This window comes from Filicampus tigris, chromosome 13 (assembly GCF_054856515.1).
Source record: "Filicampus tigris isolate MCC_2025a chromosome 13, RoL_Ftig_1.0, whole genome shotgun sequence".
NCBI classification, from domain to species: domain Eukaryota; kingdom Metazoa; phylum Chordata; class Actinopteri; order Syngnathiformes; family Syngnathidae; genus Filicampus; species Filicampus tigris.
The window spans coordinates 11,247,646-11,272,870 of record NC_141229.1 but is presented as its reverse complement, the minus strand read 5'-3'; the positions used below and the strand labels follow the sequence as shown (position 1 = coordinate 11,272,870).

The window sequence follows — 25,225 nt, the reverse complement described above, 5'->3', positions numbered from 1 at the left end:
GGTGTCGCTCGGATGGGTTTTTATTTTGTCTTGAGTTGTGAGCAAAAATTTGAGATACAAGCGCAAGCCCGATGGCAGTGAACTCCATTACAATTGACAGTTAACAATTCTTCAAAAAATAGGCCAGGTGCTTGCTTTGAGATTCTTGACATTCTGTTTAATATATTTTAATAAAGTACAATACTGTATGGAGTAATACTCATTACGAAAATGTTGTCTGTGTTTTGGGGGAAGGTTTAATGGATTAATGGCATTTGCATTCATCCATTCAGATGAGTTTTGGTGGTTACAAGCGTGCTCACTGAATTAATAAAAGATTACAATCTTTGTTGTACTTGCATGGTAGCATATTATTTTTATTATTAGCAGTAGTAGTAGTAGTAGTTGCATTATCAGTGCTTGAGTACTGGAATTAGTAGACTTGTTTCCATCTACCTAAAATGTATTTAAATCCAGATGATTCTATCTTGATTCTTCACAATTCTAAGCTTTTTACTTAGGCTTGTTCCTGCTCATGAATGTGTTGAGCAAGGTTCTGGATATGTGTGCATTTTATTTCATGAAACCATGACTGTGGCTGCTATGAAACAATTACTTTTCAGCCATGTTAGATGCTTCCTACAGTGTAAAACTAATGGATATAATAGACATTGACGGCACCAATCAAACGCTCTATTCTGAAGATAGATGTCAGAATATTAAAAGAAGAAAAAAAGTATTCCGACATGTGTCCTGACCACCCCTGGCTACCCTGTAGCTCAGCCACTGAAGTTGATTCTGATTGGTTGAGTTTGATGTACACCTTATATTATAAATGTATTAATAGACTGATCTAAATTGTGGGCCTCTCTCTTGGGGTAAAATGGAGGATAACAATAATTAAATAGCACCGTATCGACCCCAAACAACACCAGGCATCTGCCCTCTATGCCAGATGGCCTTTCCAGCCCTGGTCCAAAGGGTCACCAGTCCCAAAGATGGCCTTGTTCTTAAAAAAAAAAAAAAAAAAAAGCTCACCACTGATGGTACACTGTGATCATTTGACAATATTAGATATTTATATATTGTAATAAATTGTCGCACATTGATTAGTTATTCTTTCCTGCCTTGGTGATTCATTATTGATAACGGTTATGAAAACATTATCAGTGTCTGTACACAGATGAATATGTATGTGAATATATAGATGTGAATATTTGTTATTTCACCGGTCGATAATAAACTGTTTTCTCTTTGCATTAATCAGTACCAAAGAATAGCTCTTAGTTTAAGAAACGCTGGTGACCCTTGTTTTATAAGCCGAGATCAACTGTACATGAGGAGGACTTGCATGCAAAAAAAAAATAAAAATAACACTCCATAAAATAAGGGACTCAATTGCCAAATACCCAAGGCGCAGAGGCAAGAGGAGCCCACGCCTTTTCCGCGTCGTGGTCACTACACTCACCCAACCCAACTCAACACACACACACGCACACACGCGCGCGGGCGCGCGCACACAATGAGTCTCTCGGTGAAGACGGTCTCGGCTTGCCTCCACTTGTTGCTGCTTTTCGATACTTGGCAGCGCGGTTTGAACTTGGAGTTAACACTGCTGCACACCAACGACAACCACGCACGTATCGAGGAGACCAGCGTGGACTCTGGAAAGTGTTCCGCCGGGGGTCACTGCTTCGCGGGGGTGGCTCGACGCTTCAGTAAAGTGTCGCAGATCCGCAGGGAGGAGAAGAATGTCTTGCTACTGGACGCCGGTGACCAGTTCCAAGGCACCGTGTGGTTTAATTACTACAAAGGCGCGGAAGCGGCTTACTTTATGAACAAACTAGGCTATAACGTGATGGTAAATGTCTTTTGAAAAGTTGCCAGGTGAAGTCTTGCAAGTGGAAACAACTTTTTTTGTGTGTGCGTCACAGGCTTTCGGGAACCACGAGTTTGATAATGGAGTGACGGGTCTTATCGCGCCTTTCCTGCAGAATGTTAATTGCTCAGTGGTGAATTCCAACATCAAACCGGACCAGACTCTGGCTGCCAACTTCAGCCGCTACTACCAGCCTTACGCGGTCATTAGCGTGGGTTTGGAGAAGGTGGCCGTGGTGGGGTACACCACCGTAGAGACCCCTTTCTTGTCGATGCCAGGTAAAATGTTTCCTAGTACAGTATTCACGTCGAGGTTTAACTGTAAAAAGTGAGTTGAGCTAATTCATTGCCCTTATAAGGCCACGTCTACCACTCCATATTAAGAAGAGGAAGACGCAGTTACCTCACAGACCACGGCACGAAATCAGAAATATCCATAACTGCTCACTGTAATTTAGCAGAAGTACACATAGTGGATTAAAAAAAATTCAAATAAAACTACTGACTCAACTCCACCCATATATACGGTATATACACTGTATTATATATATATATATATATACACTGTATTATATATATATATATATATATATATATATATATATATATATATATATATATATATATATATATATATATATATATATATATATATAAATAATATATATATGTATATGTACAGAGCTGGGCACTGGGAATTTTGCAAAAAAATTGAGCGTCCATTATTCTTCATCCGTCTGCAGCGTGGGTACGTTTCTGTCATGCATCATTCGCCTTTTTTCCAGAAAAAAAATAGTACCGGCTACAGGCCAGTCTGCCTCTCATTTTAAACGGCAGTACAGATACATTTTTAAAGTAGATGTATAGTCTACTTAAAAAATGTATCTAAATCCCGATGATTATATTTCGTGCAACCACTTGAAGAAATATAATTCAGTAAATTCAAAAGAAACCTTTTTCAGTGTTACATATACATTTGTCTTTTCCGCTCCACATTTACCTGTCCCTTCATACATTTATTGTGAAGTCAATTTTTCAATGGTAAAATTGTCTGATTTCTCAATGGACTTTTACATAGCTTTTATTTTTAAAAGGTATGAAACATTCACTGCTTCATGTCTGTTTGTATATTTACTGTGTATTCAGAGCTGCACTAACCCCTTGCTGAACCTTTCTTTCGTTCTTTTGTTTGCGCATTAGGACCACACCTAAAGTTTGAGGATGAAGTAGCATCCCTGCAGGTGGAAGTTGACAAGCTGCACACACTCGGCTATAACAAGATCATCGCCCTGGGACACTCTGGCTTTGACGTGGATCAAATAATTGCTAAGCGAGTCAGAGGGATCGATGTTGTTATTGGAGGACACACCAACACATTCCTATACACCGGTACGTATTTATGCATTTGCCCTTCTTCTTCAATCAATACCCCTTACAGTCATGGTTTGACATACTGTAAATCCAACTGGAGCTGGAATAGAGTACATATCCTCTACATACATGCATACAGAGCTGGGCAGTTTACTACAAATTGAGCGTCCGTTATTCGTCATCCGTCTGCAGCGTGGGTACCCTTTCGTCGTCCGTCATTCGCTTTTTTTACCGGGTGGATAAAACTTGTACCCTTCTTATAGAGGCAGGTCCGCCTATAATTTTAAACGGCCAGCCGTCGGCGAGTCCGACTAAACTTTCACTAGCACTAGTACAATAAACGCATAGCGCCTGACGGGGATATTGTGGGACAAATTCTGAACAGGAAGAATTAGCAATATTAAGACAAAAGACAGAGGCACGGTGGCGTCACAGGCAGTGGTGCAGCCAGACGGTGGCTTATGGGTGGGGCTGGAAAAACCAGACTGGGCCTGAATATTTCCCTCTCTGAGCACAATCCTCCTGTCCCAACACATTGTATATTCAAATAAAATGACAAACTGAGTAATATGAGGTTCAGATCTTCCTTCCAACCACAATTATGTCAATAAAATAAATTTTAAAATAACATAACAAAACGCAAATTTAAAAAATAATTTGATAATAATTATACATTTTTTCATGAATCTCACTGGCTAGGCAGGATCTTGGTTCAAATCTTGGCTCTGACATTCCAACGTAGTTTGCATGTTCTCCCGTGTTTATGTGGATACTCCGGCTTCCTCCCACATTCTCAAATCATTCATTCATTCATTCATTCATTCATTATCCATACCGCTTATCCTCACAAGGGTCGCGGGCGTGCTGGAGCCTATCCCAGCTGTCTTTGGGCAGTAGGCGGGGGACACCCTGAATCGGTTGCCAGCCAATCGCAGAGACAAACATCCGCACTCACAATCACACCTAGGGGCAATTTAGACATTCCAATCAACTTACCATGCATGTTTTTGGAATGTGGGAGGAAACCGGAGTACCCGGAGGAAACCCACGCAGGCACGGGGAGAACATGCAAACTCCACACAGGGAGGCCGGAGCCGGGATCGAACCCACGACCTCTGAACTGTGAGGTGGACGTGCTAACCAGTCGACCACCGTGCCGCCCATTTTTTAAAAAATAAAATCACGATCACGATTTTATCATGATTCTTTTTTTTAAGACTCATTTACACATTTCTGACCATTTTCCTCATGTTAAACATAAAACATTTAAAATGTGTATAAAACTCTAAAAGAAAAAAATGACATTTTAAGTCAGCTAAGCTTTCTGAACAGGTTTTAATTTGAATAGTGACAATTTTTTATCAAATTGCAGTGAATGTAAACATAACAGGTAACATAATGTAAACATAAAAACACAGCTCGTAACGCAGGTCTAGTACTTTGAAGAGCCTTTTAAAGCACTTGTTTTCCACCGTTTTAATGGGAATCATGTCTTCAGCAAGGTAATAAGTCACTGCCTCAGTTACGTCTTTACACTGCTTGCTTGTTTTTTCATATGGAGTGCTCTTGTTAAATGTGTTACCGTGGGTTGCGTTAGCTTGGAGCTAGCGGCTGCCTCCTCTGGCTACCATGTGTCCGTTTGCTATGGCTGTCGGCGCTGACGTCCAAACCGAGTCCCTGCAAACTTTGCAAATAACTGGTTTGCGCTTTCTCCTCTGAGGAAAAGCCAAACCAAATCGACACTGTGGATGTGGAGTTTCTTTTCGGGACCAACTCTGCTTAGTGGTGATTTTCCGCTATAGCCTCCCGCTATACAAACAAACAGGTAGGCGGGGAGTGTCACGTACCGTGCACTGTGCGTGCTGTGGCGTTCTATGGGATAAATGTGTTGCATCAAGATCTAAGCATAATTTATACTTTCTGTGTTGGCTTATGCTGATGATATAAATGTTACTTTCATATTTACGTGGATATGGTGGTTACATAGACTGAAATGCCTTTACTGGTAAACGTTGAAAGTGGGTATGGGTCTGGGCCTATTGAGTCCAGGTGGTGAGGCATTTCATGCCGCTACCAGTTTCTGCAGCTCTTTGTTTTCTAATGGGTCATCTCTTAAATTCTTCATCTGCTTGAATAAACGTGTTGTTTCTACATTGTATTATTCACTTTTTAATTTGCACCACTAAAAGAATGCTACACGGCGCTCCTCTTCCTCTATGCCAGGGGTGTCAAACTCATTTTTTGTCGGGGGCCACATCGTAGTTCTGGTGTACCTCAGACGGCCGTTACGACTGTGAAGTGTGAACCCATATAAAAAATATGATCGCCTTATTGACATGATCACAACAAATTGATGGATAGCTAGTTTTGAAATTCAAAGCCAGTAAGTAATTGTTTGTTCAATTATTTTAAAGGGGAGGATTGGTGACAAATAACACATTGCAGTATCTCAGTGTTGTAAAAGTGAAAACAATTTGCAAGAAACGTGAAATTGAGGCACATGATTTGCCTTCCCGGGCCACATAAAATGAGGTTGGGGGCCGGATCTGGGCCCCGAGCCTTGACTTTGACACCTGTGCTCTATGCCTTTCGGTCAATGTATATGTGCTGCTTGTTTGTGTGTGTGCTGCTGGCCTGGTCATGTTGGCTGAGCTAATTACATGTTTACATGGTGATGCTGAGTCACATGACAGGCAGCACAACATCCAAATGAAAGAAGTCTGCTCCGCTGCGACTGCCTAAAGTGACACTAGTTGTAGGTAGCGAGTAGCGGTACACAAGCTAAGTTAGTCACTCTCAAACAATGTGCCTGAGCACATTAGTGTGCAACGGGAAATTGTTCAATTTCACTTAATTGGTAAAATACACATATATATATATATATATATATATATATATATATATATATATATATATATATATATATAGTCATGATAATATAGTTACAAATATTGTATCTTTGTTCATTACCTATGTCACAAACTTATAGTGACAGACAGACAAATAAATGATCCATGATCTGAAGATTGTGCCCTCGTCGCCCTCTCCAAGCCAGCCAGCCAGCCCGCACCCCGCAAGTCACACTGCACACGCTCCTACTCAACGTTTTAACAGAGTAACAGACCTAAAATGACACAAGACCCACCACAGGAATGACTTGTAAACAAGCAAGGCAAGTCGAAATCGCTTATTTTGTTACATTTTGGGTATTCCGTGAAAGACGGCGAGCAAAGACGTTGAAAGTGCAAGTTGTCTCTGCATCCACCGGCAACACAACAAATCTATTCAACCATCGTTTGGTTTACGATGATGTTATGACACACCCAAGCAAGAAAACACCGAGTTACATTTGGCCACGTCCGCAACGAAAATCTCACTCGTTGAAACACTGTACGCAGAAACCCCCACCCATCAACATCGGAGAGACACAAAAAGATAACAGAATCTATTGCCCGGGCAAGGCTTCCAAATGTTTAGGGCACAGACTCCACTTCGCAATCGGCACGAGGGAGTTATTTTATATAACATATCTTATGCAAATATACACTACTTTTACTAGCACAAAAATAGAAACCATGCTAAACATTATTACTGTGACTTAAGTTACATTTCTTGTGTAGTCTATATGAGGTCAAATTTTTTGTGTTTATTTATGTTTCAAATTGCTTCAAATGCAATTTGCAAACATATTATTGGTCATTATATTGTAATACAGTTTAGATATGGCCTTCTGTAATTTAGAAGTATTGTATAGATTACGTAATAGTATGTAACAGTCAACATTTAAATTAGTTTGACCCAATCAGCATATTAAATTTAGAACTTATCAGAAGCAAATTACTTTAACTTTCTTTACTATGTGTAAATATTACTTTAAAAACAAAACAAAAAAGGCTCCAGACAAAGGTCTAAATCCAAACAAACTTAAATTATTATAGCGTTTTAAAGAATTTTGTCTTAATATTTTTTACATGTTTAAACCTGTTCTTGTTTTGTAGCAAAAAATAAATAATCGTTTGAATAATCGTGATTTCAGTTATTACCAAAATAATTGTGATTAATATTTTTTTCATACTCGAGCAGCCCTGGTGTTTTTCAAACTTAAAATATGCGCCTTGACTCAAATGTTGGGAATCACCGAGCTAATTTACATCTGCAATAAAACCGCAGCAGTGCATACAGTTGATGAGTTGAGAAACCAAACCATGACTCAAGTATCGATGCCATGATACTAATATGATATCCGGCGATATCAAGACCCCCATCGGTATAAATTTGTGGATCGACCCATCCATCACTAGTACTTAATAATAAAGTTTTTATTGTTCTGCGCTGTAGGACCCGCTCCATCTACTGAAGTGCCAGAAGGTCCATACCCGTTCATGGTGAGATCAGATGATGGCAGAAATGTGCCAGTTGTCCAGGCATATGCCTTTGGAAAATACCTCGGCTACCTGAAGGTTACCTTCGACCAGGCGGGAAATGTTGTCAAAGCAGTTGGAAACCCTATCCTTTTGGACAGTAGCATACCTCAAGGTAGACTGCACTAACTGACCCAGTCATGTCTGGCTGCATGGCCTGGATTAGAACGCACCAACATATCTCATTACCACCGCAAAAAGCTTTTTTCATGTTTTCATTTCCCCTTTTCACCCTCCAGATCCCAATATCCTTGCTGATGTTCAGAAGTGGAAGGAGCAGTTGGCTCACTACTCGAAAAAATACGTTGGCCAGACATTAGTGTACCTCAATGGGTCCTTTCAGGAGTGTCGTTTTCGAGAATGCAACCTTGGAAACTTGATCTGTGATGCCATGGTAATGCATCAGAACGTCTGCCAGTAGGATTTTAGGTTACAGGGGCAAGAGAGATAATCACCCATATAAGTCTGGCGCTTGAATGATTGTGGTTAGTGATTGTGATCAATTTCACATCGATCATGGTTATCACCTGCTACGTAGTCTATTTACTCGATCACACGTGGCGGAAACGTGCGTGAAAACAGCCAATTACAGTCAGGCCCGACATTGGAGGTGGCCGCTCCATGATTTTTCACAATGTAAGTATTAATAAATTATACATACATTTAAAAGTAAACTCCGCGAAGTCCACCTCCACCTTTTAAGTGTAGAAGATGAGCAGCATAGAAGACCGGAGCAATGTGGGCCATGAAAGTGTTCTCCGGACTAGCCTTCGCCCAGGGCTCGTCTCCATGGAAAGGAAGGCCAGATTTGAATGCCACATGAATTTGGACACTGGCGTCGCCGGAAGTTACGTCATGTGGTTGACAAATTCAACTGAAGAAGTACCAAGCAAGTGATTGTGTAAAAAGCAAACAAATGCAAGCGGAGTCAGTACAGCCTGTCACTCTCAGCTGCCAGCACACATAGCATTAGCAGTTAGTCACAACTAGCGGTGAAGCCACTGGACAAAAGCAGAAATGAATCATGTCATCGATGTTTATTCAACATGGCAAAACTAGTTAATCTGTATTGGTAGATAATGAGCATTTTTAAAGCAACACTAACAGTAACAAAGTACATAGCACCAGCATAACTGGAAAATGATCATGTTTACAGTCTGAGGTGTCTTCATTATCCCTGAAGGGGAAATTTGTTTATTTTCTATCTTGTACATCTCCAAAAATACTGAGGACTCTAAACGAGTGTACTGTTGTGTTCTATTTTATTATTTTATTTTATTTTGCGTATTATATTTTAACTTGAAACTATGTAATCCGTATGGTTATTACATATGTGCATTTGTTGCACGTTAATTCATAATTGGAAAATTACAGTGTTTACATTTTAAGGCGTCTTCATAGTCCCCATGCATTCCCCATATTATTTTGGGTTTTGCATACCTACAAAACACTCAGTCAAGACTTTAATCTAGTTCGCCATGTTATTTGATATTTTCCTAAATATTTTGCACAGTTGGGTCTCTCTTTTTATTTCTCCATGTTGTGAAAATGGTGAAACTCTCTAGCTGCTTTAGTTTATAGTACCGAAGCTTTCAAACTGGCAGTTTAATTAAGTTTAAAAGCACTATTAGAAAATCTTGACAATAATCGAGATCAGACGATATGAAAAAATGGTGATCTTTTCTTTTTTTCATGTCGCCAGCACTACACCCACATCAGTTGAACTGTTGAAAAGCACAGTTTCAACATCTCACGTTGTTCTTTCCTTTTGTGATGTTAGGTTAACCACAATTTAAAATACTCAAGTGAGCTGCAATGGAATCATGTGGGTTTATGCATGATGAACAGCGGAGCCATTCGCACTGCAATTGATGAGCACTACAAAAATGGTAAAGTATTAAGAGGACACTTTTTCTGCTTTTCCACTGTGTAGTAACAATTGGCCCCACATTGAGGTAGCATTCCACATACAAAATATTACAGACCCAAAACAAAAATGCAAGGAGTCTCCTGTATTCATGTCCTTTTTGTTATGTGGCCGTTGGTGGTAGTATGTCTGTCTATGGGAATGTCGCAATTTATTTCACCATTGTGTTGTGTTTTTGTGTGACCCTTTACTCACAGGTACCATAACAATGGAAGAGATCCTCACTGTCTTACCATTCCAACAAACTGTGGACTTGATTCAGATAAAGGGGTCAACTATGAAAAAGGCTTTTGAACACTCCGTTCACAGATACGGAGGAATGCACGGAGAATTCCTGCAAGTTTCAGGTCTCATTTCTCATCACCTAGCATTGCTGAACATTCTCAGTAGGAACAAGTTTGGGAAATGCATTCAGTCATTTCCGCCAGTTGATAAGACCGAGACAACGGGCTATGAATCCATCGCAGTTTGTCTCTGTTTATTGGCCAGTTAAGTTGCACCAAAAAAACTACAGAAGCAATTTACCCTTTACTTTGTAGAAGGTTGTTTTGTAAGCCAAGGAAGAAACTTTTTACATTCTGGTGTTGATCCAAAAAAATGTCACTTCCACTTCACAATCAAAATGTCAGTTCAAGCTGAAAATGATTACACCATTTACCAGGAAATTACCTGCAAACAAACTAGAAATAACATTGTTGCACCATACTGAGTGTCAGCATATTTCTGTTTCTTACCAGACGTCCTCTTTTTTCTACATTTGTAGGCATCCATGTAGAGTATGACCTGTCAAAGCCAGTAAATCAGCGGGTCGCATCCTTATCCGTCCTCTGCACCCAGTGCAGAGTGCCGAAGTATGAACCACTGGATCTGGAAAAGACATACAGTGTGCTCATGCCTTCCTACCTGGTGGGTGGAGGTGACGGCTATGCCATGTTGAAGGAGGAGGCGCTAAAGCATAATACAGGTGGGCAGACGGACGACATTTTAACCGAGATTAGCTTCGGCCATTGCCCTGGTGACTACTTGTTTGTATGCATGAGTTCTGCAATGTCTCAAACTGTTTTTTTTTATCTGCAGCAATGTGTACTTACGATAACAATGTTATAGAGATTCATGCTGAATTTACTTGGTAGAAGATATCAATGCATTTACCAACGTTCATATGTGGGTAGTGGGGCAGCACGTACTTGAAACACGATGGTGCATTTAGGGCACCAGAGTTTTTACGAGGATTCTCCCTACTTCTTTGATTTCCTCCCATATTCCAGACTACCCAGAGACTTTGGACACTCCAAATTGTCCAGAGGTGTGAATGGTTGTCTTTCATCATAATTGCTACATTTCCAACGAAAGAGTTACATAACTATCTTAAGTTCACAAGTTTTTCCATTGCTAACCGCAATCATAGAAACAATTCAGAGTCAGGATGTCTTGTGAGTATGCTGGCTCTACATTTTCTGAAAAATGTGCTCGTTTATTGGCACTGGACAGAAGAAGAGACCATTTGAAATTACATTTTTCATCCCTTAGGAGATTTGACCTAATTGCCAACCAAGTTAAACCATTTAAAAGGCTCCAGCTATAGAAGGGAAGACGATCCATCAAAGCCAGAAAAAGCTTAAAGACCTTTGATGAAGTGCAAATGTTCGCCAAGTAATGGTCCATATAAAAATGCTAGCCTGTATCCTTGCCTGAAGTCAACTTGGATAGGATTAGAGAACAGAGAGAGAGAGAGAGCAACATAAATCATTTAAAAACTTTGTTCCACGATTAATGTGACTTATAACATAAATACATAGAAATCTTTTAGAGAAGGGAAGTAAAAATAAACACCTGAGATAATGTGGTTGCGCAAATGTGCACCTTATGACCGAGAATCAATTACATTCAAGATCATCAACACACATCTGCTATCATTTGAAGTGCTTTAACACCAAATAAAGTTCGGATTTGTATGCTTTTCCTGTCATTTGTGTATATACATACATAATTAAAAAATACACATAATAAGAAACGGACATCTTTGTCATCGCTCAAGGAAAATCCTTTTGCACAATTTCCTACTAATATAATAATCATACTAGCTGCCTTCACATCAAAGTGTTTGGTTTGGTTTGGTAGGGAATTCAAAACCACTTGTTAGAAGTTTGGAGTAAAAACATGTTTAAAACCCGCCTTGCAAATGTGCATTTCTTTTGTAAAGTATAACATCCAAATCACTTACAAACTAAGCTATGTTATTTGCTTCTTGCAGGCGATATGGACGTTGTGGTTTTGTCCAAATACATCACTGACAGGAAACGTGTCTACCCAGCTGTGGAAGGTCGGATCAAGTTCAGGAGCAACTCTGCAGCATTTTTGGCACCAAGCCTCGCCCTGCTAATGTTGAGTTTAGGCCTCTCGCTGACACTTTGATTGGGAAACTATGATGTGAAACACTCTGGTAAATGTATTCTCAGGGGAGATTCAATAGCCAGCAAGAAGTGCCCCATAAATATGAAAATATTCAATAATGTAATACATTCTTTGTACACTGAAAGTAGTAGGAGTAAGAGGTGAACACCCCTGCGTGTTTTTTGTTAAGTAAAAATGTTTACACGTTTAAAGTATGTGCCTGCTACTAGTTTGCACACAATTAACACGTTTTAATATGTTATGAAGCTAAGTTTGAGAAACAAAGTACCTGGATAAATGCACACTTTGAAAATCAGTGTTCTAGCATACTATTACGAATGGATCTTAACATAGCCTTGAAAGCATTTCTGAAACATTAGTTCATTTGGTGTTACTTTGCTTTTGTCAAATTTGTTGCACTGTGTGGTGTTATGCATTGCCGTGTCGGATAAGCCATATAACAATTTCCAAAAATGTACAAACGAGTATCATAACTATTAGTGTTGCTGTCATTGTAACAGACATTTTTATATCATTTACATTTTTTCTTCATTTTAGCATCACAGTAAATGATGTTCATAAATGTCCAGATCTACAAATATTTACATTTTATTTTATGAATCAACAGCAATTTGACCTCACTGTTCTTTTGTTAACTTAGTTACTCGCTCTTAATATAACAATTTAGTTTCTATGTGACTATGATGACTTGATGTATGAACATTATTTACATATTACAAATGTCATTAAAAACAGTCATGTGTATTATACAACTTTTGTTACTGGAGTTTAAAAGTCAGTTTATCTGTGTATCCAGCAAGGGTGGAGCCAGAACGTGGCTAATGGGTGGGCCTGAATATTTCCCTCACTGAGCACAATACTCCTGTCCCGACACATCGTACATATATTCAAATAAAATGACAAACTGAATAATATGAAGGTCAGATCTTCCTTAGAAAACCACAATTATGCCATTCTTAATATTCAATACAATAAAAAAACACAACAAAACACAAATTCAAAAATAATTTCATAATCATTTACAAAAATGTAAAAGTATTTTTTTTCATTAATCTCTCTGGGTGGGCAGTCTGTCAATCTGGGTGGGCCTGTGCACACCCAGGCCCACCTATAGCTCCGCCCCTGGTATCTAGTACTCAAATTTATGTTCAAATTTCCCATTGCTAATATGCAGGACAGTATTGACCCAATCCAGTGCTGTCATACTTCAAATAAAAATATTTTTTTCATAATTGTTTTTGCCCAGAACTGTTTTAACTTCAGCCTTTTCACAGAAAATGTTCTGAACATTTCTGAACTGCCATAACAACATGGCAACAAAAATGACATAGAACAATAAAATGTCCGAGTATTGTTGCAGTTCCAGCATTTTGACAGTTTAATAAATCGAGATGAAGTTTTGGTGGATGTTTCTTTGATTGGTTGATAGTATTTTACAGCATTTCTATTTTTTACTTTCTCTCGTATCAGTTCTGTTTTACAGTGAAGAATAATCATTCAACATTTCTGAATTGCCAGTGCAACGCTGTTATTTTATTTCACAAATTAAAATATACATACTTTACAGCAGAGAAAAGACCAACAGAAGTGACTGAAGACATCAAAGTGCATTAAACGTGCATCGAAATTGTTAGTTTTTGTCAGTTGTAACTATTCACATCCAAGGAGCATTGATGGAGGACTCCTTCTGCACCTGCTGGGGAAATGGCAAAAAGAAAGAAAAGTATTAACATTGTGTAGATTTAGGGTTCATATACCTCTTACAACTTTAACCCAATCTGACAATCAGGGTGCAAGATTTTCAAGCACCCTACGTCTGATTCTATAAAATTGCTTTTGAATGAAATGTCAAACGTGGTATATGTATTTGTTCTTTGAGTGGAAGGAATTTAAATCTTTTATGCCATGTTTTTGACCTAGATTTGGATTTTTTTTAAATGTCAGTATAAAGTGCTTAGTAAATGTATCATAAGAGCATGTGCCATAACAAAACATAAATGTAACAAAAAACTAAAACATTAAGTGTGTTAATGCGGACTCTAAATTTGACTGAGCTCTTGAAATTTTACACTTTTGAACAGGAATGATGAATTGTAAAGTGAATTCCTACCCACATTTGAGCCATGGGAATCCCAAAGGAGCCAGAAATAAATGGACCTTCAACTACTAAAACAATTTTGGGGGAATGCAAGTAAATCACTACAGTTTGACATCATAATCAAATAAATAATGTGCGTTATTACTAAAGCCACGTGAAGCTTAAGTTGTAAGCTTGGTGGTGATGTAATAAATCTGTATATCTGCACTGTATATTGAGAATAGACACAGATAAGACTTTTTTACCTTATTCAGCTCTGGAAAAAGTTCTTGAATAGCAATATCCAAAAGAATATAGGTCAGCTGAGGACGGCAAAAATGAGAAACATTGAAGCTAATGATCTTAATATGTTGCAGAACTTTTACATTTGAAAACCATGCACAAGAGTACCATATTTTTGTACATCATGCAGAATTACAAAGAAGAATTAAAGTGGGACCTCCAATGCTGAACACAATTCTTTCAGGAATTTCTCACTAAAAATTAAGTAAATGAATCCATTCCAGGTTCCAACTTTTTCCATCATAAAGCCTTTTTAAACTGTACAGGCAACGTGTTAAGTCACATTTTAACATTCTCAACTTTCTTACAAGTACAAACACAAGTTAAAAAATAAAACGAAATTAAAGTAAAACATGGCACTTTTTAGAGAAGGAACAGAAAGGTGTGTGCATAGTGATATTGTCATCTCATGGTATCTTGAAGGTACTGCCACAATTAATTATATTATTCAATTATATATCACTGGTACTTTCAATGGTGGAATCTTCAAATCAGAGATGGGCAAATGTTTAGACTCAAAGTTCACCCATATTTAATTTTCAATAAAGACAGAAGAGCCAGGTCATTCAAAGATAAACAGCTAAAATGTTTGCATATGTAAACTATATCAAATGGTTCATTTTAATAATAAAATAATAAATCAGTTTTAATTGCATTGCTTATAATTAGTTTATAATGATCTAATTATTTAACAAGATAAGCCAAAACTGGTGCAAGTACCAGTATATGTAGATGTATGATTTTATTTTTTTATTAGGTACAATAAATACATGAATAATGTATTTAATAACAAAGAAGAAAATGTAGAATGTATTTGTAAAATTGTTGAACAATTTTATTTTATTACTTGCAGCAAACTGACTAATTACCGGGATTTATGTGTTGAATTAATTTGAAAATACATACGATAAATGCCTTTAATGGACCAATTCTAAGAAGAAAAAAAACAGCACAACTAGCACAAGAAATATGATAGAACTCTTGACATTATCAGTACTCGGCGGCCTGGCTCAAGAAGAGCGGCACCTATGTGGGCCGTGGCCCATACTTTGCCTACACCTGCTTAGATGCTGACTGAGCTAAAATCCGACAGTATTAGTTGACGGCTCACGTTAGATCACGTTTGATGACACATCCAATTCCAAGTTTTGTTTGACTTTCAAGGCATAGTATTCTAAAGAGGTTTGGCTTAACTTGAAGTGCTCAACATTGGAAGCTTCCACTAAAATGTGATTATTATGGTTTGCTCCATTATATGAAGTCATTAAATTCGATTGAAACATATCCACATTCAGGTTATACCACACAGTATTTGCCAGAGCTAAGTGAAGTCCATTTTTCACCTTGACAGGACAGGCTATTAAGCAGTGGAGTAGGCGGTAGAAGAGGACGTGAGCCATGCATGCAATGGCGTGGGCGAGTGTTGTTACCTGCTTGTTGACAACTGGTTGCTGCAGCCCATCAAAGAGGAGACATACACCTTCATACTTAGCCTCTTCGCCGATACATTTCCCCAGAAGGTCTGCAGATAAACGGTTTTTGAATTGGCAGCCACCCTTTTAAACATCTTTGTGTCTTATGAGGGGAAAACGCTGACAGGAAATTACCGGGAATGTATCTCATCATCTCTGCAAATGTCCTTTTTGCTCTCCTCTGCTTATCCTGAGCTGAGCGAGGTGGACTACTCTCACAAAAAACAGCATCTAGGGGAGCAATCAAATATTTTCTGTGAGGTTTTTTTTCTTCTTCGTCTTTGAATGTATAATCACAAAATCAGTGGTCACTCTCTAACCTTTTTAAAATCAAGAGTTACTTCCTGGGTACAATGCAAAGAAATACCACTTTGGTACACACTTCTGCGGTAACAAATTTGCTCAAATGACCTTGAATTGTATGTTAATATTAACAATACATATAATTCATTGATGTGGATACACTGAACACGTTAATGATTTCTTTGTCAACAATGATTTTAATAAGGTAGGAAACAGATAAATATTAATATGCACTTAAATCCTATAAATATCCGTAAGCGTTTCCATTTTCAAATGATCACTTCTACACCATTGCTTGAAAGTAACAATGTCCCGTTTTCACAAGACTGGACTCTAACACGAACGATCTGAGTTCCAGTATTTCTCAAACAGGCCCGTGGGCTACTCATGTGATCTTGGGGGTGGTCTGGTGCCGGCAGGCACCATGTTTGTGACCCATGCACTGTAACAGTATATATTTGTCACATTTTTCATTCTTAGTTTCGAAAGGATGTAATTGTAATTTCTGAAAAACACATTTATTTTTGTATGAAAGTTTAATATTTACTGTACATTTTCCCATTTCAATTTCACATTGTTTACTTTTTGGTTTCATATAATTAGCATGTTTTTGGTAGTTTTCCAATAAACTGTACATTTTACAGTACATATTTTTGAAATTCTACTTTGTTTTTTGTCATAATTGTTTCTTCCAGATATTTGTGAGATCTGAGTAGTTTTACAAAATCCCCCTTTTTTTAAGTGAGAATTAGCTCTAGAATTGTTCATTTTCTTGTGCGTGCAGCATATAGGTAATAATTCTGAGCGTGTTCACATTTATTTTTTACATCAGAATCAAAATATTTCAAGTTTGACCGAGAGTTGATGAAAACTATAAATTAGCAAACTATCCACCAAGTTGCACTAAATTCTGTTTTCATCCACTTAAAGCGGAAGTCAACATAAAACATATTTTTTTCAAGCATATGTTCCCAGCAGACCCACCAGCTGAAACACGGCATTCTGATTAATTTTGCATTTGTGGAATATAAGTCAAGCAGCAAAATGCACTTGTTTTTAGCCATATCTGGGGGCGTCCATTTTGTCTTCTGTCGACTGAAAATGACATCACAACTGCTCACAACAACCAATCACGGCTCACATTCAGATAACAAGTCAGCCGTGATTGGTCATTGTGAGCAGTTGTGACGTAATTTTTCTTCGACAGAAGACAAAATGGCCGCTCACAGATGTGTTGTCTTTCAGCTCATGAAAGATACAGACGAAGCATTTAGTTTTTACTCTGTTAAAACTTTTTTTTTTAACAACTCTCAATAAGCCTCTTAGGTGGCTGAACATGTCTCTTGAGTCTAGACAGACTTTCAGCAGCTGGTAGCGCAGACACTGCCGTCGGGCCAGGGTCCATATGACCAGGATCGCCGTCAGCCAGCTCCGCAGATCCAGCTGTGTCCTGTAGAACCTTGTCCTGGGCCACAGTGACCTATACAGTCTGCTGTAGTTGAAGATCTCTGCGGTTCCTCCTCAGAACCGGTCCATTTTCCATCTGTATTCTGTAGGAACGTGGACTAACTTCCTCCTCCACCCGTCCGTTTTCGCTCCATGTACCTGTCAGAATGTCTCTCGGACGCACGATGCCTCCAGGCTTCAGTACCGGCAGGTGTTTGGCCGTACAATCAGGAAGCTGTTTTTGTTTCGCTTCCTGCTTGACCTTTGCTTGCCGGACTCCGTGTGCGCTCTCGAGTGTCAGCAGGTCTCCATTCATCGGTATGTTGGAACGAATGCGCCTACCCATCAGCATTTGTGCTGGTGACAGTCCATTTTGTTGTGGTGCACTCCGGTAGATCAGCACATTTTTCTGAAAATCATCTCGGTCCTGAGATTTTTTCAATAAGTTCTTCACGGTTTTTACAGAGGATTCCACCAAGCCGTTGGACTTTGGATATGTTGGGCTTGACGTGAAATGTCGAAACCACCATTCCTTGGCAAAGGCAGCGAACTCACAACTAGTGAACTGGGGTCCATTGTCTGTAAACAGTTCACATGGGATGCCATGTCTGGCAAAGACAGTCTTTAAATAGCTGACAACGGATTTGCTTGACGTTGACTGCAATGCTCCAACTTCAGGATAGTTTGAAAAGTAATCAGTGACTACTATGTAGCTCTTTCCACCACAATCAAGTAGATCAGTACCCACTTTGTAGTAAGGTCTGTGGGGCACTGAATGAGTCATCGGCAGCTCAGCTTGTTGATTTGGTCTGTAGGTGCGACAGAGTTCACATGACGCTGTTGTCTGGCCAATATCCTCATTGATTCTCGGCCAGTACATCACTTCTCTAGCCCTACGTTTACACTTAACTTCTCCAAGGTGGCCTTCGTGTGTCTTTCGGAGCATCTGTTTGCGTAATGTGAAAGGAATAACAAATCTGCTCCCTTTCCTCACTACAGTGAGCTCTGCTCTACAATTCCAGTAGTCTTGTATTTCCGTGGGGCAATCCTTTTTGTTGTTAGGCCATCCTTTCAGTATTGTGCTCTTGAGTTTTTTCATTGTGTCATCCGCCATAGTTTCTCTTCTTATTTGTTCTGTTCTGTCTGCAGTAAAGACATCACAACCATGTTCACATACGCCTGTATTGCTGTGCTTTTCTCACTGTCTGCACGTTCCTGTTTGTCCACTGCTCGCGACAAAGTGTATCCGTACCGGACAGTCATTCAAGGGTTTGTTCATGATGGACACCACAGGTTTATGATCAGTTTCCACTTTAAACCTCTGGACGTAGATTAATTGATGGAAACGCTCACATGCATACAAACTTGCCAACAGTTCTTTCTCAATTTGGCCGTACCTTGTTTCAGCACTTGTCAAGGCACAGGACGCGTATGCAACAGGTGACCATTGCTCTTGCAGCAGCACTGCTCTCAGGCCGTACTGTGATGCATCTGCTGAAATCCTGGTGCTCTTCTCTGCGTCGTCAAACTTTAATACAGGCTCTTGTATCAGAGTCTCTTTAAGTTTTGTAAAACATTGATCTTGTTTCTGGTACCAAATCCATTCATTATTTTGTTCCAGAATACTCCTGAGAGGTACTGACTGCGTTGACAGTTGAGGAATGAACTTGGCAGGGTAGGTGACCATGCCTAGAAACCGTCCGACCTCATCTGTGTTGGTTGGTCTTTGCATTTTGTTGATTGCTGAAGTTTTTCCTCGGGTCTGGCTTCACTTCCTCTTCACTAACAACGTCTCCCATGAAGGTAAGTGATTTCACTCCAAACTCACATTTGTCTTTATTTAGTTTTCTTTTAGTTCACCTCCATCGTCTTGTCCAACACTTGTTTCAGTCTTTCGTCATGTTCTTCTCGAGTTGAGCCCCAACCTATGATGTCATCCATCATTGTTTCCACTCCAGGTATGTGCTCGAAAGTCATGTGTATGGTTTTTGTGGTAGACTTCTGGTGCTGACAAGATACCATAAGGCAGACGAAGAAACCTGTAGCTGCCCTGCGGGGTGTTGAATGTAGATTCGAGAACTCTCCTCATCTAGCCTCAGCTGCCAGAAACCCCACGAAGCATCTAATTTACTGAACCATTTGGCTCCAGCAAATTGTGCCATGATTTCTTCTCTGGTTGGTAACTTGAAGTGTTCTCTTTTTATTGCTTTGTTTAGATCCCTTGGATCCAAGCATGGTCTCAGAGCACCTGTTTTCTTTTGCACAACAACCAATGAGCTGACCCATTAAGTTGGCTAATCAATCTTTTTGATGACTCCTAGTTTTTCCATTCGCGCTAATTCATCCTTCAGTTTTTTCCGCAGCGCAAAAGGAACCTTTCTGCAAGGGTGCACAACAGGAGTCGCTTATTTATCCAGGTGTATTTTATGCAGTCCAGGAAGACATCCAAGTCCTTCGAAACAGTCTTTATACTCCTCCGTGAGTGAGTCTTGAGCATTTGCTGTCTCTGATGAAGTCGCTACAAACACTTTTTTGACCAGATTGAGCTTCATGCATGCACTGAGTCCCAGGATTGGTTGTACACTCATATCCACGATCAGTAGCTGTGCTCTAATCTGTCAATCTTTGTGTTTGAAGGTAGCAATGCATCCACCTTTGATAGGAACACGTTCTCCAGTACAACTACTCACTTAATTTTTACTGGATGAATTTTGCTCTCATTAGTAAGTGTTTTGTAGTCCTTCAAAGACAACAGGTTCACATGTGCACCTGTATCAAGCTTGAATGGAATGGTTGTCTCGTTCACTGTGATTAGCACAATCCATTCCTCTTTTTCAGTTGTGCACGCGTGCACCGCATCCACAATAAACTCCTCACTGTCATCATCTTCTTCAACAGTGTGAACGTTGGGTCTTGTAGCTGCCTTACTACAATTTTGCATAATGATTTCCCTTTCCACAGTTGTTACAGGATTTTCCAAATGCAGGACAAGATTTTGGCCTGTGACTGCCTCCACATTTACTGCATTTAAACTCTGTAGATTTCTCTTTTTGGCCTCTCTGTTTGGAAAATGTTTTCTTTTGTTCTTTGGTCGAGTGGTTTCTGCTGCTCTACACATACTGACACACTTATTCAGTGTAAGTCCAGTTTCTCGAAGCAGTCTCTCTCTGAGTACATTATCCACTGTACCACAAACAATCCTGTCTCTCACTAAGGAGTCTCTCAGAGTGTCAAATTCACACGTTTTGCTTAGTGTGTGTAGCTCTGCCAAGTACTGATCAAAAGGTACTCCTTGCTTCTGATCATGTGTGAAAAACTTGTACCTTTTAAAAGTCACATTTTGTTTAGGTACAAAGTACTCTTCAAACTTTGTCATTAGTTGTGCCACAGTCAAGTACGATTCATCCAACTGAAAGCTATAGTATATGTCCAATGCATCTTCTCCTAACACATGCAACAGAATGTGAGCCTTGAGTTTTTCATTGATTCAGTCTTTCCTTAATTTCTTGAGATGGTGAATTTAGGTTTTTGTTAGCTGTAAACTATAATGATCAAAATTATGAGGAAAAAAAAGGAATGATCACCTTTCACTGCAGTACATTGTTATTTTCTGTGCCATGTCCTCATTTACTGTCTAGTTACACACTGCTATTTCAAATGTGAAATAAGCTAACACTAGGTTGTTGGCGTACAGTGTGAGATGTCAGTGCAGCACACCTCTCAGCAGGGTAATGAGGGAGATGAGCCGGTGCTCTTCCACCACCTGGTTCAGTTTTTGTTGAAGGTAGTAATCAGTATAGGCCTCCAGTGTGTTCTTGAACAAGATCCTTCCACCCATCAAGAGGTGGTGCAACCAGTCAGGAATGTGGAAGACAACTCGGCCTGTCAAACAACAGGGTAGTACAGGTAATGCATTCGCAATTTGTTAAAAGGCAAGTCAACCCCAACATTTTCTTTACAATAATATGCTCTATGCAGCCCCATTAGTGTAAACTCAGCATTCTGATTGATATTGTCTGTGGAATATAGTTACGTAGTAAAATCCACCTGTTTTTGTCCATCTCAGGGGGTGTCCATTTCATCACTTGTCGTCAACTGAAAATGACATCACAGTTGCTCAGGGCTCAGGTGAGCTGTGATTGGTTGTTACCTGAGCCCTGAGCAACTGTGTTGTCATTTTTAGTCGACAGCAAGTGACAAAATGGCTGCCCCGTGAGATGTCTAAAAACGGTTGGATATTGCTGCTTAACTCATATTCCACAAATGCAATTTCAATCAGAATTCCTTGTTTAGACTAGTGGCGATGCATAGAGCATATTATTGTAAAGAAAATTTGGGGATTGACTATCTTTTTAAGCTGCAGAAATATTATGGATAAAATGAAGTTATGCTTTTACAATGTGTCATATTTGTTATTTTGATTCAGTAGTACATAATGGCAGCTGGTGATCAATCTACTTACCAACATACATTAAATAGTCGTACACCCCCTCCACAGTGAGGATTTCCATGAAGTAGTTCTGGTTGTGCCTCTTTTCTGCCATCTCGGACCGGTTGGCATTGTTTTTGAAGAGGTCGTTGAAGAGCTAAAAAAAAGCGATTCTGTATTGTTTTTGTGGCTTCAACCGAACATTTAAGTAAAAATTCCCTTCTACTTTAATGCTGAATTGCATAACGTTGCTTTCGGGCAGAAACTGCATATGTCAATGTCATATTTTTTCACACATCGGTAATATGGACCTGCCCCCACATCGTTGTATTATTTGTGCGCAGTCTGAACTAATTCATTGCACTGAAAATATCATGATAACAAATCGATTATGTTTGAGAGGTGCTGCAAAACACCACCCATTGCGAAGTTCTACGGAAACCATGCCTCTTAATTGTTGCCCATATTGAAAATCTGCATGTTTTATTTAGACAATAACAAGTGAAAATATTAAGGTTAGATGCGATTGACTTGTCTTGTTTTGTTAAAATTGATCGCTTTAATGCCTCGTTGCAGAAGGAAGCTCGTCAACCATAGATGTACATTTGTGTGCCGAATATCCATTTCATACATTTGGTTAGTCGGCTCATTGTTTTGCTTATTACATCATTCATGGCTCTAAGACCTTTGAAAATTAGTTTGGGAAGATGATGTAGTAGAGGCCTTTTCTTTAATGTAGAATAAGGCTTTTTGTACGGTCGGTGGCGTCAGCTTTGGTGTGCGCATTAGCAATTTTTAGCACTCTAAATTAGTGATTGAACATAATTTTAGGGTGGTATTGTGTTGATGTGAGCGTGCAATGGTGAACGATATATATAAGGTATAATGCCAAATTTAACAAAGTGGTGTTTGCCAACTCAAGCAAGAGGGTGTCCTTTTTTGTTTTTTCTCCTGGAATGCAATGGTTTTGCTAGATACAAAATTTCTGCCCGACAGCAATAGTATGCATTTTTTTAGGCAACATTTTGATTTGTACACATACCTTTATCAACAGTTATTTTAAATGACAAAATAAAATACACAGTACTGTGTTCAGTATGTAGTTAGGTCGATAAATATAGGGACATCGGCACAAATCTCATCTTTTTGGCTCTAAAAATCAACAAAGGATTTGATGTGCTTTAACTGCAGACTTTCAGCTTTAATTTACGGGTATTTACAGGTACAGCTAAAGCAGGTGAACGCTGTAGCAATTACAACAGTTTGTATACAGTATATACCTCCCACTTAGGGACCAAAAGTAATGGGACAATTTAACAATCATAAACTAAACTTTAGTTTTTATACTTAATACTTGGATGCAAATACTTTGCAGTCAATTACAGCCTGAAGTCTGGAATGTATTGACTAGGGATAGACGGGCCGTATCTGCGCAGATATTCATAATTTTGATGAATATCGGCATATCGGCATCCATCTTTTTTAAACAATAAGATAACAATTTAAAACTGGGTTAACTTCAGGGAACTTTGTCTTTTTTCATTTATGTAAATTTTCACTTAACTTTATGATATGCTCCAGACACTGGGAACTCCCTGCACTTTTTGTTTTTGTTTGAAATGAAAACAAATATAATGGAAAGTTCAACATTTCTGTTACAGTATGTTGAAATTTTGGAAGAACTTTATTTACTGCAGAAAACTTTAGGGAGATATTCACATGTTTAGGTTTTCATTTAACTCAAGAAATGCCCCTGGAAGTTTCCTTTACTTTTTGTTAGAATATTAACACAAAGCTGTCTGTGTCTATTTGTCTAAAATTAAAAACATTCAACATATCGCAAATTTTATAAAATATTTTGACAAACAGGCATAATGGTTTTTCAGCAATGAGTTGGAGTTAGGTTTTTTTTTTTCCATTTTGACACCAATATTTTCCCTTTTACTGCAAATGAATATTGGCTCCAAATATTGATAATCAGCCCCTTGACTATTAATAACACTGGTCAATACACATTTTGGTTCAACGGTTTGAGGGTAAGTTGATGTCGCTGACTCCGAAAATGACATTGGTTTTTCTAAATTGGATCTAGTTTTTAAGATTTTTCATGTTTTTGTTTAAAAAAAAAAAAAAAAAAAGTGATGATAATAATACACAAGTTATGTTGTACAAGTTTATGCTGCAACTTCAATGAGGCTGTTATCTGTCTTTTCAAGCATACAGTATTCTTTCATTTGTTATGTGATTTTATTGTGAACGATGGCAATCGTTATCGCAGCGAGCCTTATACATGGAAATCATGCGTCCCCTCTCAAAGTGTTTTGACTCCACCTGAACAGTCTGGTAAAAGAACAAAAAAAGGGCCAAACCTTTTTATCATTTTCTGAAGTGGGGCTCAGGATGGTGAGCTCGGGGCGGCTGGGTTTGGGCTTTGGTGACTCACACGAGTTGAAATAGGACTGAATGAACGGCTCAAGATGCTGTCCTTTCTAATGGTGAAAAGGCACAGCAAAAGGTTACAAAATGAAAGTATAATTCCTCTTACTGGTGACTATGAAACAGTCATGTTTTGACTGGTGCCCTGAAGAAGTTTGGGAGTTAAATAATAAAAAATAAAAAAATTGTTCACTTTTGATTCATTTCTTTTTGCACATTTGCACATGAGCGAGAAAATTCCCAGCAGCTGCCTGGATGCATTGAAGCTTCATGTTAATAGTGATAAATAATCAAGTACATTTGAAGTCTAAATAGATTTTTTTTTTAATGTTATGACAACAGAGAAGGAGTTAACGGGTGGGCCTCTCGGCACATATTCCCAATATTTGGAATCATGGGACAACTGTGTTACTTCTTCTCAGGCAGTTGAAACCTTTAACATAAACATGAACTCCTCTATATCAACACAGACCTTCTTCAAACACGCAGCGTGGATTCATTATTGAAAAGGGCAAAGATAGTTTAAATTCTCTGTGATAAATATTCATATTTTCCACTAAACTCATCAAACGCTCATTTTTATTAGTACAGGAATTAAGTGTATATACAGTATGTACGTTTTTTTAATTTAAATTTCAAACTGTCTGTCGCACTTTGAGATTTCTTTGAAGAATGTAAAATGCATTAAAAAAAATAATGATGATGAAGAGGAGGAGGATATTAGGGGTCAAATACAGCCATGGAAACTATTATGAGACTGCCATGTTT

General features: G+C 38.7%; 2 protein-coding genes across 7 annotated transcripts in view; one reads left to right on the top strand and one right to left on the bottom strand.

The window, feature by feature from the left end:
* The first annotated feature begins 1,452 nt into the window (after positions 1-1,452).
* nt5e (5'-nucleotidase, ecto (CD73)) lies at positions 1,453-12,725 on the top strand. Its single transcript, XM_086050605.1, has 9 exons — positions 1,453-1,840; positions 1,914-2,136; positions 3,058-3,246; positions 7,567-7,764; positions 7,889-8,043; positions 9,430-9,538; positions 9,774-9,923; positions 10,340-10,540; positions 11,831-12,725. The coding sequence occupies exons 1-9, from the start codon at positions 1,502-1,504 to the stop codon at positions 11,989-11,991; spliced, it is 1,725 nt and encodes a 574-aa protein (XP_085906731.1). The 5' UTR covers positions 1,453-1,501; the 3' UTR covers positions 11,992-12,725.
* A 777-nt stretch (positions 12,726-13,502) lies between these two features.
* LOC147137591 (sorting nexin-14-like) overlaps positions 13,503-25,225 on the bottom strand; it is a 29,244-nt gene continuing 17,521 nt past the window's right edge. For 4 of the 6 annotated variants that reach the window (XM_086050604.1, XM_086050603.1, XM_086050599.1 and 1 more), the window contains 7 exons: positions 24,391-24,510; positions 22,055-22,178; positions 21,310-21,474; positions 15,979-16,074; positions 15,802-15,893; positions 14,335-14,391; positions 13,503-13,687 (listed from right to left, as the gene is read on the bottom strand). In XM_086050604.1, coding sequence (XP_085906730.1) covers positions 13,646-13,687; positions 14,335-14,391; positions 15,802-15,893; positions 15,979-16,074; positions 21,310-21,474; positions 22,055-22,178; positions 24,391-24,510 — 696 coding nt within the window. In that variant the 3' untranslated portion in view covers positions 13,503-13,645. The remainder of the gene's footprint in view (positions 13,688-14,334; positions 14,392-15,801; positions 15,894-15,978; positions 16,075-21,309; positions 21,475-22,054; positions 22,179-24,390; positions 24,511-25,225) is intronic. The other 2 variants (XM_086050600.1, XM_086050602.1) reach the window with 1 other exon arrangement.

What these genes read in the sequence shown, in the direction of transcription:
- nt5e (XM_086050605.1), top strand. Translation starts at nt 1,502, where the DNA reads ATGAGTCTCTCGGTGAAGACGGTCTCGGCTTGCCTCCACTTGTTGCTG. An exon ending in GGACAGTAGCATACCTCAAG is followed by an intron (nt 7,765 to 7,888) that starts GTAGACTGCACT and finishes TTCACCCTCCAG; the next exon opens with ATCCCAATATCCTTGCTGAT. An exon ending in TGATGAGCACTACAAAAATG is followed by an intron (nt 9,539 to 9,773) that starts GTAAAGTATTAA and finishes CTTTACTCACAG; the next exon opens with GTACCATAACAATGGAAGAG.